Source organism: Cnephaeus nilssonii (genome assembly GCF_951640355.1).
Source record: "Cnephaeus nilssonii genome assembly, chromosome: 12".
Lineage (NCBI taxonomy): Eukaryota > Metazoa > Chordata > Mammalia > Chiroptera > Vespertilionidae > Cnephaeus > Cnephaeus nilssonii.
The window spans coordinates 17,677,004-17,692,202 of NC_137083.1; the positions used below are offsets into that span (position 1 = coordinate 17,677,004).

The following is a 15,199-nucleotide window of genomic DNA, read 5'->3' on the forward strand; positions in this document are numbered from 1 at the left end:
TCGAAGGAACTTGCATTGACATATTTCAGTCAATTCAGAACTAATATATAGAGTTTGAATAAATATTACTCAGGGGAGATAGTTATGTGGGTGCAAGTTTTCAGTTAGATGACAAAGTTGCCAGGTGTTAAATTAAATAAGGAATCACTTTACTCAGATCTTATCCTTCAAGGGCAATGTTCCCATTTTAACAGAAGGCTAAAGAAGTATCTATGTTTCAGGGAGGGAAAATGGGAGCAGGCGCTGCAAAAGGGCAAGATTCAGGAGCCTTGGTTCGCACCCATCTCATAAATCTTCATCTCTCTGAATGTCAGATTCTTCATCTATAAATGAGGCATTGGGGAGGTGGGAAAAGAGGAGGTAATCAATAAGGTATCTTCCAGTACTAAATGTTTTAAATATAAAATTTAAGTGTCGGTTCCTTTAGCTATAAGAGTATATACATCTACTTATTTTCTTAAAATATATCTATATCTATATTGTAGATACCTACGGAGATCTACATCAGTATATTTATACTAGAGGCCCGTTGTACAAATTCGTGCACGTGTGGGGTCCCTCGGCCTGGCCGGCATCGGGGCCTATTGGGGCCATCTTACCAGTCCCGGTCAGGGCCCTGGGGCTGGCCGCCCGGGGAAAGGACCACGGGGGGGGGGGGTGGCTCCAGGGCATATCCAGCCCTCTTGCCCAGTCCCCATTGGCTGGACCCCAGCAGATAGCTAACCTACTGGTCAGAGCATCTGCCCCCTGGTGGTTAATGCGCATCATAGCGACTGGTCAAGCAGTTGACCAAGCGGTGGACCAATAGGTCGGACATTTAGCATATTACACTTTTATTATATAGGATCTGTATGGAGACATAAAGATAGATGGATAAATAGATAGATGATAGATAGATAGATAGATAGATAGATAGATAGATAGATGATAGATAGATAGATAGATGCAGTCTGAAGATTTTGAAGACTGCTAATTCCCTTTGTCTTACTGACTTTCTGCTTGTTTTCATTATCAGGTTTGCCATGGAGAAGATTTCAGTGTCAACATTCTTGCTCCTTGTGGCCCTCTCCTACACCCTGGCCAAAGACACCACAGTCAAACCAGGAGCTAAGAAGGACACCAAGGACACAAAGGTCTCTCCACCCAAACTGCCCCAGACCCTCTCCAGAGGTAGGAGTCGGCATCTCGTCAGCTTCCAATGTTGCCTAATTGGGAAGCTGAGACTTGTGCGCTGAACACATATTTTTTATATGTGTTCCTTCTAGATTTATCAAATTTTATAATTATTTCTACTTTCTCTAGAGGTTTTTCTTCTTTTGTATCAAGTATCATTGCTTTTCAACAGCTTTGGGTCTGAAATTATAAGCTTTAAATATACTGGTTCACTTTGTCCTAGGCTGGGGTGATCAGCTCATCTGGACTCAGACATACGAGGAAGCTTTGTACAAATCCAAGACAAGGTAAAGATGAGGGTGACACAGCTCTCTCAAAGCTCTCAAGAGCACCATCTAGTGAGATTTAACTGCACATGAAATCCTACTCAGTAAAAATGATCCAATCTCGCTTTTCTTTTCAAGCAACAAACCCTTGATGATTATTCATCACCTGGATGAATGCCCACACAGTCAAGGTAATTTATTCTTCTACATATAATTTCCTTTATAGGCTTTTAGCTTTAGGGCCAACGTCTGATCACTCGTCTCGGAATCCTTAGCATCTAGCACACTTGAATACTAAATGATATTTCATGTAGTAAAAATATATTTAAGGTAACTTCAAATATTCCCGCGTTTTATGTTAACCATTGCTGCATATTTTGAAAAACAAGCTCTAGGACTCATCCTTGACATCTTTTTCTTCTATCCCATGTCCAACACATCAGCTAATACCATTGGCTGTGCCTCCAAAATATACCTCAAAGCCAGTGCGGGCTCCATGGGCATGCAACCTGTGCAGCCACATAGGGCCCAGTGCTTAAAAGTTCCCATGCTTGGTTTAACATTCTGTAGTCATTGTCTGAAAATTCTTAATAACTTTTGAACAAGGAGCTCATGTTTCTATTTTGCGTTGGGCGCCATATATTATGTAGGTCCTGCTCAACTCCAACCACTTCCTGTTGTCTTACTGTTACTGCCATGATCCAAACCAAGAGCTAGATACTACAACAGCCACCTACCTGGCTACTCTATAGTCAGTTCTCCATACAGATTCCAAAGTGAATCTGTTAAACATAAGTCAGATCCTATCAGTCATGCGTTCAAGTGGCTTCTACTCACATGTAAAATTAAACCCAGATTCCTGACCCTGGGCTACAAGGTGAGACACGATCCAGCCTCTGGCTCTTTCCTTTCTTACCGCTCTCCTCTTGTTTTCTCTCCACTCCATCTAGCCTGGCCTTTGTGCTTTGCCTCAAACATCTGAGTTCATTTTCACCTCAGGACTATTGCTCTTAGAGTCCCCTCCACTTAGTATGACATACCTCCAAAATCTTAGAATGGGTCACTTGCTCACCTCAATGTCACTCCCTCAGGGAGATCTATCCTGGCCACTCTATAGCTCTTAAACCTCTTGCTTTGCTTCATTTTTCTTCAAAGTACATATCTCCACCTGAAATTGTTAGATATTTACTTGTTTGCTTATTTATGATGTCTCCTACACAGGCATTTGAGCCCCATGAAGAAAGCACATTACTTTTTTTTTTTTTTCACTGCTCTATTTCCAGGGCATAAAACAGTGCCTACCATAGAGTAGCCACTCAATAAATATAGGCTGAAAAAAATGAATGGATGGATGGATGGATGGCAAGAAGTAGAGGTAGTGAATAGCCTAAATATTACTACACTAATTATTTGCTGAAAGGGCAAAGTTAAACACTGCACTAAAAATTACAGTTCAACTTAAAATATAACAGAGAACAATGGTGCTGAGATGGATGCTTAATGATTTTTCTTTATATTATAGCTTTAAAGAAAGTGTTTGCTGAAAATAAAGAAATCCAGAAATTGGCAGAGCAGTTCATCCTCCTCAATCTAGTTGTAAGTTTCCTTTTCATCATCACTGACATTTCTCATTATTCAAAATGGATGATTCATTTCTCCTGTACATCGTAATCACGTTTGGGATGAACTAGGATATGTCCCAAATACTCATCTGAGACTGGAGAGCAAAATGATACTTTATTTTATTAATAATCCACCTTTCATGTTAATGTTTTTATTTAGTAATTAATAACTTTAGGTTGTCTGAAAAGTACTCTCCTGTGATTAGGATTTTCTCTGTTGCTGTAATAATTAGAAGGTTTTTGTGTTTTCAAATTACCTCCTGTGTCCCTTCCTGCAGTTCTGGCTGCTCCACACCATTCTTAATCCTTGTCTCCTCTCATCCTGGAAGAGAGAGCTCTCTGGTTGTCCAAATTTAGCCTCCTGCATTCTCACTGACTTCACCTTCACCACCCTTCCTGGTGTCCAAGCTTTCCTGCCTTACTCTATCATAACCCTCAACTGGAGTCAGAGCCTCTCTCTCTCTCTCTCTCTCTCTCTCTCTCTCTCTCTCTTTCTCTCTCTCTCTCATGCTCTTCATATATTGACAGGTTGGCTTCTTCAAAGAGCATAGTAGTTCTTCCTCAACTCCCTTCCAGTCATGTGTTCAAGTGGCTTCTACTCACATGTAAAATTAAACCCAGATTAAACCAGTAGTTCTTCCTCAACTCCCTTCCACAGGCTCCTCTTCCTCCCCCTAAATATTAAGTGATTTGGTGAATCTCTATTTGATCTGCTCTTATTTTCATATTTTATATTCTCTATGGATAACATCATCTATAGGTGTCTTTAATCAATGTTCACACACTGATGATGCCCACAAACATGCCACAACTTCCAACTGGTATATACAACTATGTTTCAGACATCCCATAATTAGTTTAAACGCAATGTGTCCCCCCCACTACATTTCTCAGCTTGGTCCAGGCTTTCAAATTGCTCTTCTTTTTCTAGTTCCTATTTCATCAGAAGTGTTATTCTAGACTGAACTCTCCTACTCACCTGTGGCAGTCAAGACTGTGGTTCATTCATATATATTCAATTGCTTACAGGAAATTTCTCCCTGGATGTTCAATGAGTATCTCATATTAAATATTTCCCACAGTGAACTCTTTTTTTTTTAAATAAAATATATTTTTATTGATTTCAGAGAGGAAGGGAGAGGGCAAAAGAGATAGCAACATCAATGATGAGAGAAAATCATTGATTGGCTGCCTCCTGCAAATCCCATACTGGGGATCGAGCCCACAACCTGGGCATGTGCCCTGACCGGAAATCGAACCCATGACCTTTTGGTTCACAGGTCGACGCTCAACCACTGAGCCACGTTGGCTGGGCGAGACCTGTGGTTCTAACTTTTAAATATTTTTGTTATTGGTCACTTCCCTATAAACTAAGGACCACCATTCTAGTGTAAGAATTGTTCACTTTGCTTTGCTTACTGCGGTATTATTAAATGGCTCCCTGGTTATAAGATAAATCCCAACTAATCCCACATGCCATTAGGGTGATCACTTTGAAGACCAAATTGGGATCACAGTACCTCTTCTCACAGCCCTCCACTACTTCTTAGCTATTTATGAACAAATGTAAACTCAGTGGCATGGTGTGCAAGAAACTACATGAGCTGGCCCCTGAAGCAGCTCTCCATCTTCTCTCACCACCACCCGCTGCATCCCCGCTAGTTTAGTCCCTTCCCAACACTTGGTCGTGTCAGAAAGTGCTACGCATTTCCTCCTCCCTGCACAATCTCTCCCCTCTGCCTGAATGGCCTCCTATTCCATGGAACTGACTTGTCTTCATTTTTAAAGATTCCTCCTTACCCACTTCAGAAAGTCCGAATAGAACTTGCATACTGGGTTAAATGTCCTGCCCAGGGCACCCCTGGCATCTGCCTTCCTCCATCGTTAACATGTCAGACACTGGGTCCCCAGTATTCATTTTCCTACCTGCACCTCCCAAAAGAGTGTGCATCTATGAGAGATAAGTAATGTATATTGCTACATAAAAACTTCTAAATAAAAATTTGATAAATGGGTAGCTGAATGCTCAGGATAATCCTGTTTTTTTCTGTAATTTCTCCAAGAAATGACTTCTGGTTTTTTGTTTTCACTAATCTACTTCCTCCTGCCTCATGAAAGATGTCTTCACCAAACACTGTAACTTCTTCCTAATTCTCCCTTCATTTTTGCTCTCTATCACATCCATTCAGCTCTTTACCTCCTGTTCTGTATCACATTCTCCACTAACTTGTTTGCATGCATGTAAGTTATCTCTGCATCTGTTTTATTACTCCTTGTGGGAGAGATGTGCCTTCAGTGTCTTAAGATGCCTAGCCCTGTAACAGACACATTTTTGTATTCCATAGTTTGAAATTCTAACTAAATTTAACTAAAATTCTTTAGTTAAAGAGTAAACAAACTAAAAAGCTGCTTTTTTTTTCCAATCTTAGTATGAAACAACTGACAAGCACCTTTCTCCTGACGGCCAGTATGTCCCCAGGATCATGTTTATTGGTAAGAGACAATGACATGAAACGCACTCGGACAATGACCCAAGTGCCCCAGTGAGGTACAGGGGTGGGCAAAAGTAGGTTACTAATAATAGTAATAAATAATACAATAGTTAATAAGTAATAATTCAAGAATAAACTATTTCATAGCCTCTCAGCTGTAAACCTACTTTTGCCCACCTCTGTACCTCAGGCCTGTAAATACATATTACTAATCAGGCAAACTTCAAATTTGTGTCTTGGATAGTTCTTTCTGATACTGTTGATAATTATTTTAGGAAAGTTAAGAATGTGAAGTTTTTTCCTAAAAATCAAAGTTACCATGCTCCTTCCTGCCACTGGGACATCTTATATGCTGCTCCGTCTGCCGGAAGCTTGCCTTGCCTCCCCCTCTGCAGCTTCCTGTCACCTGTTACCTCCCCAGCCTCGCTGTCTTTCACTGACCTCCCAAAGCCCACGAACACATGCTCTTGTGGCTCCATGTTTCTTTCGATGATCACACTGTCCTCAGTTTTAATTTTATAATTATTGGTATTTGTTAAATAAATATTTCCCTCATGAAACTATGAACTCCATGTAACAGGGACCATAGCTTCTTCTGCTCACCATTACTTTTTCAGCATGTCCCTGTGGTGGGCTCACAAAAAAATATTCCTTAGATGACTGAACAAATTAATTGAGTTTGGCTCTGATCCGAATCATACTGATTTAAAGACAGTCCAAGACAACTGTATGGTGATTGCCAGAGGGAAAGGGGGTGGGGGAGGAAAGAGAAGGTAAAGGGGGGATAAATGGTGATGGAAGGAGACTTGACTTGGGGTGGTGAACACACAACACCGTATACGGTTGATGTATTACAGAATTATACATCTGAAACCTAGAGGATTTTATTAACCATTGTCACCCCAGTCAGTTCAATAAAAAAGAAAAATAAAGACAGTCCATGATTAAATCCAGCACATAAAAAAGAGCTCACTCTAATCAAGTGCCTCACCTATGTAATTCCCCCAAGTTCACACTAAATGTACAAAACGGGAGGGAAAAAGCGAAGGAAGAAAGGAGGGAGGCTGAACTAGTTTCATAGATTCAATTTTGTTAGGATTTAAAACATTTGGAATCCTTGAAATTGAGACTTTATAGGTCATCTGTCTTACCTTGTGCGCAAATCCTGTTCACAGCATTCCCATCTCAGAGAGTTTTAACTCACGTTAGGTCCCTTGAGTCATGAGAACCAACTCCAACTCCGAGGCAGCTTTGCTCTCAGCCGCTTCCCCACGTGCCTGCCCGTGAGCATCACCTGGGCAATCTTTAAAAACAAGCTTCCAGGCCACACCTCAAACCAATTAAACAGAACGCCTGGGTGCCCGACAAAGGCATCGGAATGTTTTTAAAGCTCTCCAGGTGATTCCATGGTGCAGCCAGAGTTGTGAGCCAATGGCTGGGTATTTAGAAGCCTTTATGTTAATTTATTACCACGATCAGGTGTTTGCATCCTCTGCCCCAAGCAGTAGCAGGTTTTAGTCTTTGTTGAACAAAAGAATGTCTGCTTTTTGTAAATTACGTTGGTCCTAGTCCAGTATTCTGAAAGGACAGAGACTGTCTATCCAACATCAGTGACAGACATTGCAAACCCACAGGTGCTCTCGCGTGCCCTCTTCATCCGGATTTCAGGACATATAACTTAGGCTCCTCAGTCACCTCTAAGGGCATAAGGTTTCTAGGCCTCTGTACATCCCAGAACACCTCCCTTTTGGATGTGCCTTATTTTATTTATTTTTTAAATACATTTTTATTGATTTCAGAGAGGGAGAGGGAGAGATAGAAACATCAATGATGAGAGAGAATCATTAATCGACCTCTTGCATACCCCATAGTGGGGATCAAGCCCGCAACCTGGGCATGTGCCCTGACTGGGAATCGAACCATCACCTCCTGGTTCATAGGTTGACACTCAGCCAGGCTGGATGTGTGCCTTATTCTAAAAATACCTTTCTGTTCTCATTAATAACTTCAAGTTAATATAAAACATGAAAAAATAATTTATCATGTTTTATATTAACAACACATAAGGGATGACTCCTAAATCTGTACTTTTTTAAATAAGTAAAAAAATAGAGAGGGGTACTACATGCTTATTTGACCTGTGATGCTCTTAGGACTCATCTTCTCTTATTCATTAAAAAATATATGTTGGTTTTGAACACCAGCATTAGATGTAGGTTTCTTTTTTTTTTTTCTTTTTTTTTTTAAAATATATTTTATTGATTTTCCACAGAGAGGAAGGGAGAGGGATAGAGAGCCAGAAACATCGATCAGCTGCCTCCTGCACACCCCCCACTGGGGACGTGCCCGCAACCAATGTACATGCCCTTGACCGGAATCGAACCTGGGACCCTTCAGTCCGCAGACCAACGCTCTATCCACTGAGCCAAACCGGTTTCGGCTAGATGTAGGTTTCTAATGATCCAGGTTGCTCTTGGTGACAACACATTTAAATTACAACATAATCATTTCAAAAGCTTTTAAAACAATTCCTTGGTAGAGAATGCTATTGTTCTCACCCAAAATGAAAACACCAGCCCAACAATATGCATTATCCTGTTTTCAGGTTGCTATAGATAGCACAGCCGGGTTCATAACCTTTCCCACAAATAGCCACACACAGCTGTTGGTGGCTCTCAGCCCGGCTTGGGGTCCCGCCTGCCCAAGGCTGCAGCAGAGCGGAAGAGGTAGATCTGCCGGGACACACGCTGTACTCCTTTCATGGAATGTGGACAAATCCATGTGCTTCCTCCCGCAGCGGTGCAAACACAGCACTCCAGCCCATCACCCCCCTTTGCTTTTCCTTTGCAGACCCATCCCTGACAGTGAGAGCCGACATCACTGGAAGATACTCAAATCGTCTCTACGCTTATGAACCTTCGGACGCAGCTCTGCGTAAGTGTCACCTCGTTTGGCCATCTCAGTGTGGTCCTGCGGGAGTAGAGGCCACAGGACTATGACAAAGGCAGGGAAAGCTGCTCAGGGACCACGGGGAATCAGTTTGACCAACTAGTCTCATCACTTCAATCTCATTTTTTTAAAATTGTAATTGAAGATGAATAATTTAAATTAGGTACTGTTTTTCTCCAGGAGGATTCTATGACATGTCACCTGCATTTCAGGTTTTTCTCTTAGGCACACTAACGTATCACAGAATTGAGTGCAATAGTTGCAGTAACCTGCATGCTTTGTTAAATATAGCTTTTCCAAATAATGAAAGTGAAATGATGTAGTCTTTGTTGACACTAAATTTAAGTTCAAATTTAAAGATCAGTAGGAAAGATGGCTCCAAATAGTTGCCAAGAGACTCACTTCTGAGAGAGACTCTCAAGGAAGATGAGGTACCTCAGTAAGGGACTGTACCTACTTGTGACATCTAATTAGTCCTTCTGGGGGGAAAATTGGGTTTCGCCCTAGAAGCCAATGCTGCTCCATGACTAGTGGCTGCCTAGAACTGCACTGCCCAACATGTTAGCCTTCCGCCACAGGTAGCTGTTTAATAGCAAACTTAAATTACTCACAATGTAAGACTCAGTTCCTCTGTCATACTGATCACACTTCAAGTACTGAATGCAAAGGCACTGAATAGTTTTCATTATCACAGAAATTCTCATTGGGCAGCACATAAAGATTCTCATTATTTTGGAAAGGATTTTGAGGCTGTGTCTGGGCAGCCGGAAAATTATCGTGGTCCATTAGCAATGCCTTCAGTGGGTATAAGAAGAACCAGGGAACGCACATTCAAAGTATTAGCCATTCTCAAAGTGATAGCAAAAATCTTAATGAGACTTCGGATTCCTTAAAGGCAGGTATCCTGCACAGGTAATATCATAGCACCTTATAGAAAAGGCATTCAATAAATATTGGAAGAGAACTGAATTGCAATAAGAGCCATTTTACATAATTTTAGAAAAAAATTATAGTGAGATTTCCAACATTTTACCCTATGATACAATAGCACCCCATTAAACAATCAATAAAATACCCAGGTTTGGGGGTTTACTATATCTATTAATATAATTTTTGGTCACGTCTTGACTCTCGTACCATTTTTTGCCCATTAGTTGTTGACAACATGAAGAAAGCACTCAAGTTGCTGAAGACTGAATTGTAGAGCAAAAACAAAATTCACAAGCTCTTCCCTCTGTGTCTGGCCATGACCTGGAACCAGAGGGGATTTCAGAAGACCCTGCGGAAGGCAGGCGCGCGGTGGACATGCTCACCAGATTACGGTTTAATGTTACAACAGCTATTTTTTTAAAATTTGGTTTCAAGTATACATGTATGAAAACAATATTGTGTACTACCATAGCAAGCCATACTTTTTAAAAAAATAAATCCTTTGGGGGTGTGAAACTGTTCTTTATTTCCCCAACTCGTTCTTTCACAGAAAAGCTATTGGGTTCATTCACCAAATAGGACTTTTGGACACACATAATGTTTGGGGTGGGGGGTGCAGAGACAAGAAAAAAAAAAATAGTTCAAGCAATGAAGACCAAAGACAGTCAAAGTTCTCACCTCAGCTCACTCATTTTTCACTGGGTGACTAATGTACACATTAGCTTAATCAACAGCAGTATCAAACAGAACATGCATTCGTGTGAAAGAACATGTAGAAAGGCATCCCCAAGAAAATCAGGTACCTAAATAGAAGACACCCCCCCCCAACCGTAGCCAGAAACTTCTATGTACACACTTTAATTTAATAATTGAATTTTAGTTAGATTTTGCCCAACTCAAGGCTCTCAGAGAGAGCCTCTGGCAAGTGGCTTTCTCCTTCAGAAGATTGATTTTGTGAGACTGTCATTCAAAGAACACCTGTACCCATGAACACACGCTAACGAAATCCTGAGAATTGGCCTTATGAAACATTGGGTCTCTCAAGGCCTTCGAGTCCTGGCCTGGAACAAACTCAGTTGAATTGCTCCCATCTTGGTCACCAAAATGCGGCTGCCGAGAAGAGCAAAGGGAAGTGACATCCTGTCTGTGGGGGACACATCAGAGGTCACTATTTCTCTCTGGAGAAATAGCTGTTTTAACTCTGTCCTGCCAGACAAAAATTAGAACTGTGTTAATGTCTTCACTACCTATTGAATACTCTCACATTTATTATTATATGGAATTCTCTTATTACCCAGTCCCCACAGACTTCTTCAGCCCCTCAATGCCTGTGGTGGTCTGTGCAATGCTTTGCATATTGATTACCTATTGCTTGTCTTGAATAACTTTTTTTAGACAGGTCCTTTTCTGAATAGATTCTTTGGCATTATTAACTCTTCCAGGGCAGATAATATATTTTAAATACTTTTCTCATTCACAGTACTCCGACAAAGCTATTCACTAATGAGTTCTGAGCATATATTATTGATTTAATGGCATACAAATCCTCAGCAAATATGTCAACAGAGGGATTGGGCTCCCTTCACATAAGCAGGTAACCTACATGTGCATAAAGAGGTAAGATATTCCATTTAGAAAGTTCTCTGAGGGTTAATGAGAAGAAAAAAAAAGTTTTCACCGTATAAACAAATGAATGACAACTTCTGAGTTATTCAGGCTGTATCTGTAGTATAGCAAAATAATGTTTACTATTTTATTGGGCTGATGCTAAATAAGAGTAAGTCCTTAAAATTTATTGAATGACAAAATGCTATTTTAACAACACACATAATTTAAAAAATATAAGTCTTTGGGAAGTCAAATGTCAAGGTTGCAAGAAAAAAATGAATCTCCCTTAGAAAAGTATTAAACACAGAGCAATAGTCATTGAAAAAAAAAAACACAAAACTAACTTTAACCCCATCTCCTCAACTTCTGAGAATTTGTCCTAAGAAAATAAATCATTCAAGAGAAATAGAGTTGTGAAGATGCCAATTGCAACACTATATAAACATACCCTTCCCAAAAGGCAAATATAATGATTACATATTTATTAACACATAGAGCAGTGTGTTGTCATCTATGAAAGTAATAAACATGGAGAAACAAAAGGGTAAGTGAGAAAAGTATTTTAAGAGTTTTTATGTTTTTTGCAACTATAGGAAGTGTTTATATACACAAGTTAGAAAGAGAAGTGAAGATGCAAACATCAAAACTGTTGTTTTAAGCTCATGGAAATATTAGCAAGGTCTAGTCTAGCAAACCCTTTATAGGCATCTCACAATCTTTCCTTTGTGTTTCAATAAATTTAAATGAAAGGATGTCTTGACTACTTCTCTGACTACAAAGAACACTATAAGAGGAGAGAGTATTATTTCAAACAGCTGACTAAAAATGTTGGCACCATAGTGAGAATGTAAAATGGTGTAGCCCAGTGGTCGGCAAACTCATTAGTCAACAGAGCCAAATATCAACAGTACAACAATTGAAATTTCTTTTGAGAGCCAAATTTTTTAAACTTAAACTTCTTCTAACGCCACTTCTTCAAAATAGACTCGCCCAGGCTGTGGTATTTTGTGGAAGAGCCACACTCAAGGGGCCAAAGAGCCGCATGTGGCTCGAGAGCCGCAGTTTGCCGACCACGGGTGTAGCCAATATAGAAAAAAATATGACTGTCCCTCAAAGCTTGCATACAGAATAACCATACATTTCAGTAATTCCACTTCTGAGAATGTACCCGAAGCAACTGAAAGCAAGGAAAAGGTATGTGTATCCTCACAGCCAGCAGCATTATTCACAATAGCCAGGAGGGGGAAGCACCCCACATAGCCATCGATGGGCGAATGGATAAATAAAATGTGCTACATCCATACCGTGGAGTGTTATTTAGACTTTACAGGGAAGGAAATCCTGACATATGTTACAACATGGATGAACTTTGAGGACATTATGGTAAGTAAACCGGTCATAAAGGGACAAATACTATATGATTCCACTTAGATGAGGTACCTACTGTAGCCAAATTCATAGACAATAGACTGATATTGCCGGGTCTGAAGGGAGTTGCTGTTGAACAGGTGCAGATTTTGAAAATGAAAAAGAAAAAGTCTGGAATTGGACGGTGGTGGTGGCTGTGGAACAGTGGGAATGTACTTAATGACACTGAGTTATACACTTAAAAATGGTTACAATGATAGGTTTTGTTATGTATGTTTTACCACATTAAACATTTTTTACCAGATTTATCTGAGGCCCCACAACTTATAGAAAAGTTGGTTTAACATAAATCATCTATAAAAGTCATTTACATGGATGATTAATATGTTTGGTTAAAGCATTTTTTCCTGTTTTAGAGCCATAGTCAACTTCAAATGATTGTTTATGATCGTCTAGCTCTGCTTTGTTTGTGTGTGTGTGTGTGTGTGGTTGTTTGTTTTATGCATTCAGTAATCCTAAATAGCTCCTGGGGTCCTTATATTTAGCAACCACTGGTGAGAATGGGAGCTGGGGGAAGAACAGGAAAAGCTCAAAGGCAAAAACACATCTTTCTTCAGTGCCTTACCAATGAGGTGGACTTCAAACTCCCAGTCAAGGCAGCCTAACTTATTAAAAAGCCACTTGTCATGTTGTGACCTCAACTACCTGTGAAAAGCAAGATCTGAAAGTTAGTGAAAGTGTTTTCACCCTCCAAGTGATATCAAAGTCCATTCTTTGACACAAATTTTTAATTCAAAGGCAACTCCCTCAGGCCCTCATTTGAAAATAAATTTCAAAAGCTGGTTTTCCTGAGGTGAGTAGTTGAGAGGCAGCCAGGCATATGGCTGGAGGGTCTGATTTTCCCCTTTTCCGCTGTCTCAAGAGGTGTTTCAATGAGAACAATTGCCAGGGTATGACCTGACATTCCAGAAACACTTCAAAATGAAGAGCTTTGCCTCTCTCTGCCTCCCCACCCCCCCCCCCCCTCTCTCTCTCTCTCACACACACACACACACACACACACACACACGCACACGCGCACACGCTCGCTCTCTCTCTCTCTCTCTCTCTCTCTCTCTCTCTCTCTCTCTCTCTCTCCCGGCGCAGTTATTTGTTTGGAAAACATTCACCAACAACACATCTTGTCATTGCACTTGGCATCGAGACCCAGGAGTAAAAATTAACTGCCCCAAACATACCAAGTGCAGAACAACTTTACACAAATCCCCTCCTTACCCAGAAACCGAGGAAGCTTGACCTCTAACCTTACTGTCATCTCTAATAAAACAATGGGCATGTGGGTGATCATATTTGTACGATCGCAATGCCTGAAAGTGTTTTTCTCCTGTGAAATATTATGTAAAAATGTGATTCTAACTTTTCCGTATCAGCTAAAACGTAAAGTAGTTTCATATATTTACTCAGTGCATTTTCAAAAGGGTGAATAAACTTTCATGGGGTTCAACAAATATTTATGAAAATGGTAGAAGGCGGTTTTTGGCCTGAGGATGTGAAAAGCTAAACCACACTGGTTTCTTTTCTCTCCCTGAAGGGCTCCATTCAGCAGCATATTACTGAGGTTGACCACGCAGAACTGGCTTTCATACCAAACTCACGGCTGCTTAGAAAACAAGAGTATCTGGGGTGAATTTATGTCACATGAGCTCAGGTTTTAGAAATTATAGCTTAACATTTTTCCTTCATATTAGCATTATACTATCTAATTAAAATCGCACCTGTAACTTCAAGGCTGACTGGGCACATGTTCTGAGAAATAGTCCTCTAAATGGAATATGTGAATAAGGCATAAAGAGAAATGTATAAAAGCATTATAGTTTCTTTTTTAAAATAATTCTATAGTTTACAGCCCTAAAAATGCATGCTTCCCAGACTCTGATTTGTAGATAGGTTGACCCAAATAAAGGCCATAGAAATTAGAGCACAAACCAACGCTATGGGTTTTTGTTTTTGTTTTTTTCTCTCTGAAATAGCCCTTTCCACATATAGTCCCAAGAAAATTAATATGTGAGAAGATTCCAGAAACTCATGTGAGGTTCAAAATGTCACAAGGCAAACAGGGAAACACAGCAAAGATGTGGTTCCAAAGTTTCACTTCCTTCGTGCGTCACTTACAATCCCATCGGATGGTGTAAGAGGGAACTTGGTTAGGTGGCCAGTGCTTAATATGACATTGAAGGATAACAGAATAGGCTACCCCCCATATGCCTCTTGGGCATCAAGATCACTTTGAGCTGATTATGTCTGAGGAAGAGCAGACACAGGAGAAGCTCTGAAAACTGAGGAGTTGATCCTTCCGTAGGGGACATTTACATTTACAGTGGAAATCTCCTTTTGTAGGGTGTCCCTTCTCTGTACCAGGAAGGATGGCTCTAAATTACAAGAAACTCTTACCAATGTAGAAGTGGCTGGCGTAGTTCTGCATAACAAACGCCACCTGTCCTTTGTTTACTGTGCTGCTCCTGGTCACCCCCATAACTGGCCTACACACACACACACACACACACACACACACACACACACACACACGCACACACCTTTCTTTGCCTTTAACTAAAGATGGTATTTAAGATGGTGGCCTGAGTCATCTCAGGGAGTTACAGTCTTTCTGGGTATCCCTTATGTATGCATGAGGTATACAATGTGAATACACTTCTGCTTTCCTCTTGTTAATCTGTCTTTTATTACATGGGTTCTCAGATAAGAGCTCAGAAAAGTACAGGGAAATTATTTT

General features: G+C 40.5%; 1 protein-coding gene across 1 annotated transcript; it reads left to right on the forward strand.

Annotated features, from left to right (window-relative positions):
- Nucleotides 1-1,022: 1,022 nt before the first annotated feature.
- Nucleotides 1,023-9,834, forward strand: AGR2 (anterior gradient 2, protein disulphide isomerase family member; the record flags this gene model as incomplete). The annotated part of the gene is made up of 7 exons (XM_079786366.1): nt 1,023-1,170; nt 1,397-1,460; nt 1,578-1,630; nt 2,962-3,035; nt 5,491-5,554; nt 8,404-8,487; nt 9,657-9,834. The coding sequence occupies 7 exons, from the start codon at nt 1,023-1,025 to the stop codon at nt 9,704-9,706; spliced, it is 537 nt and encodes a 178-aa protein (XP_079642492.1). The 3' UTR covers nt 9,707-9,834.
- Nucleotides 9,835-15,199: the final 5,365 nt, after the last annotated feature.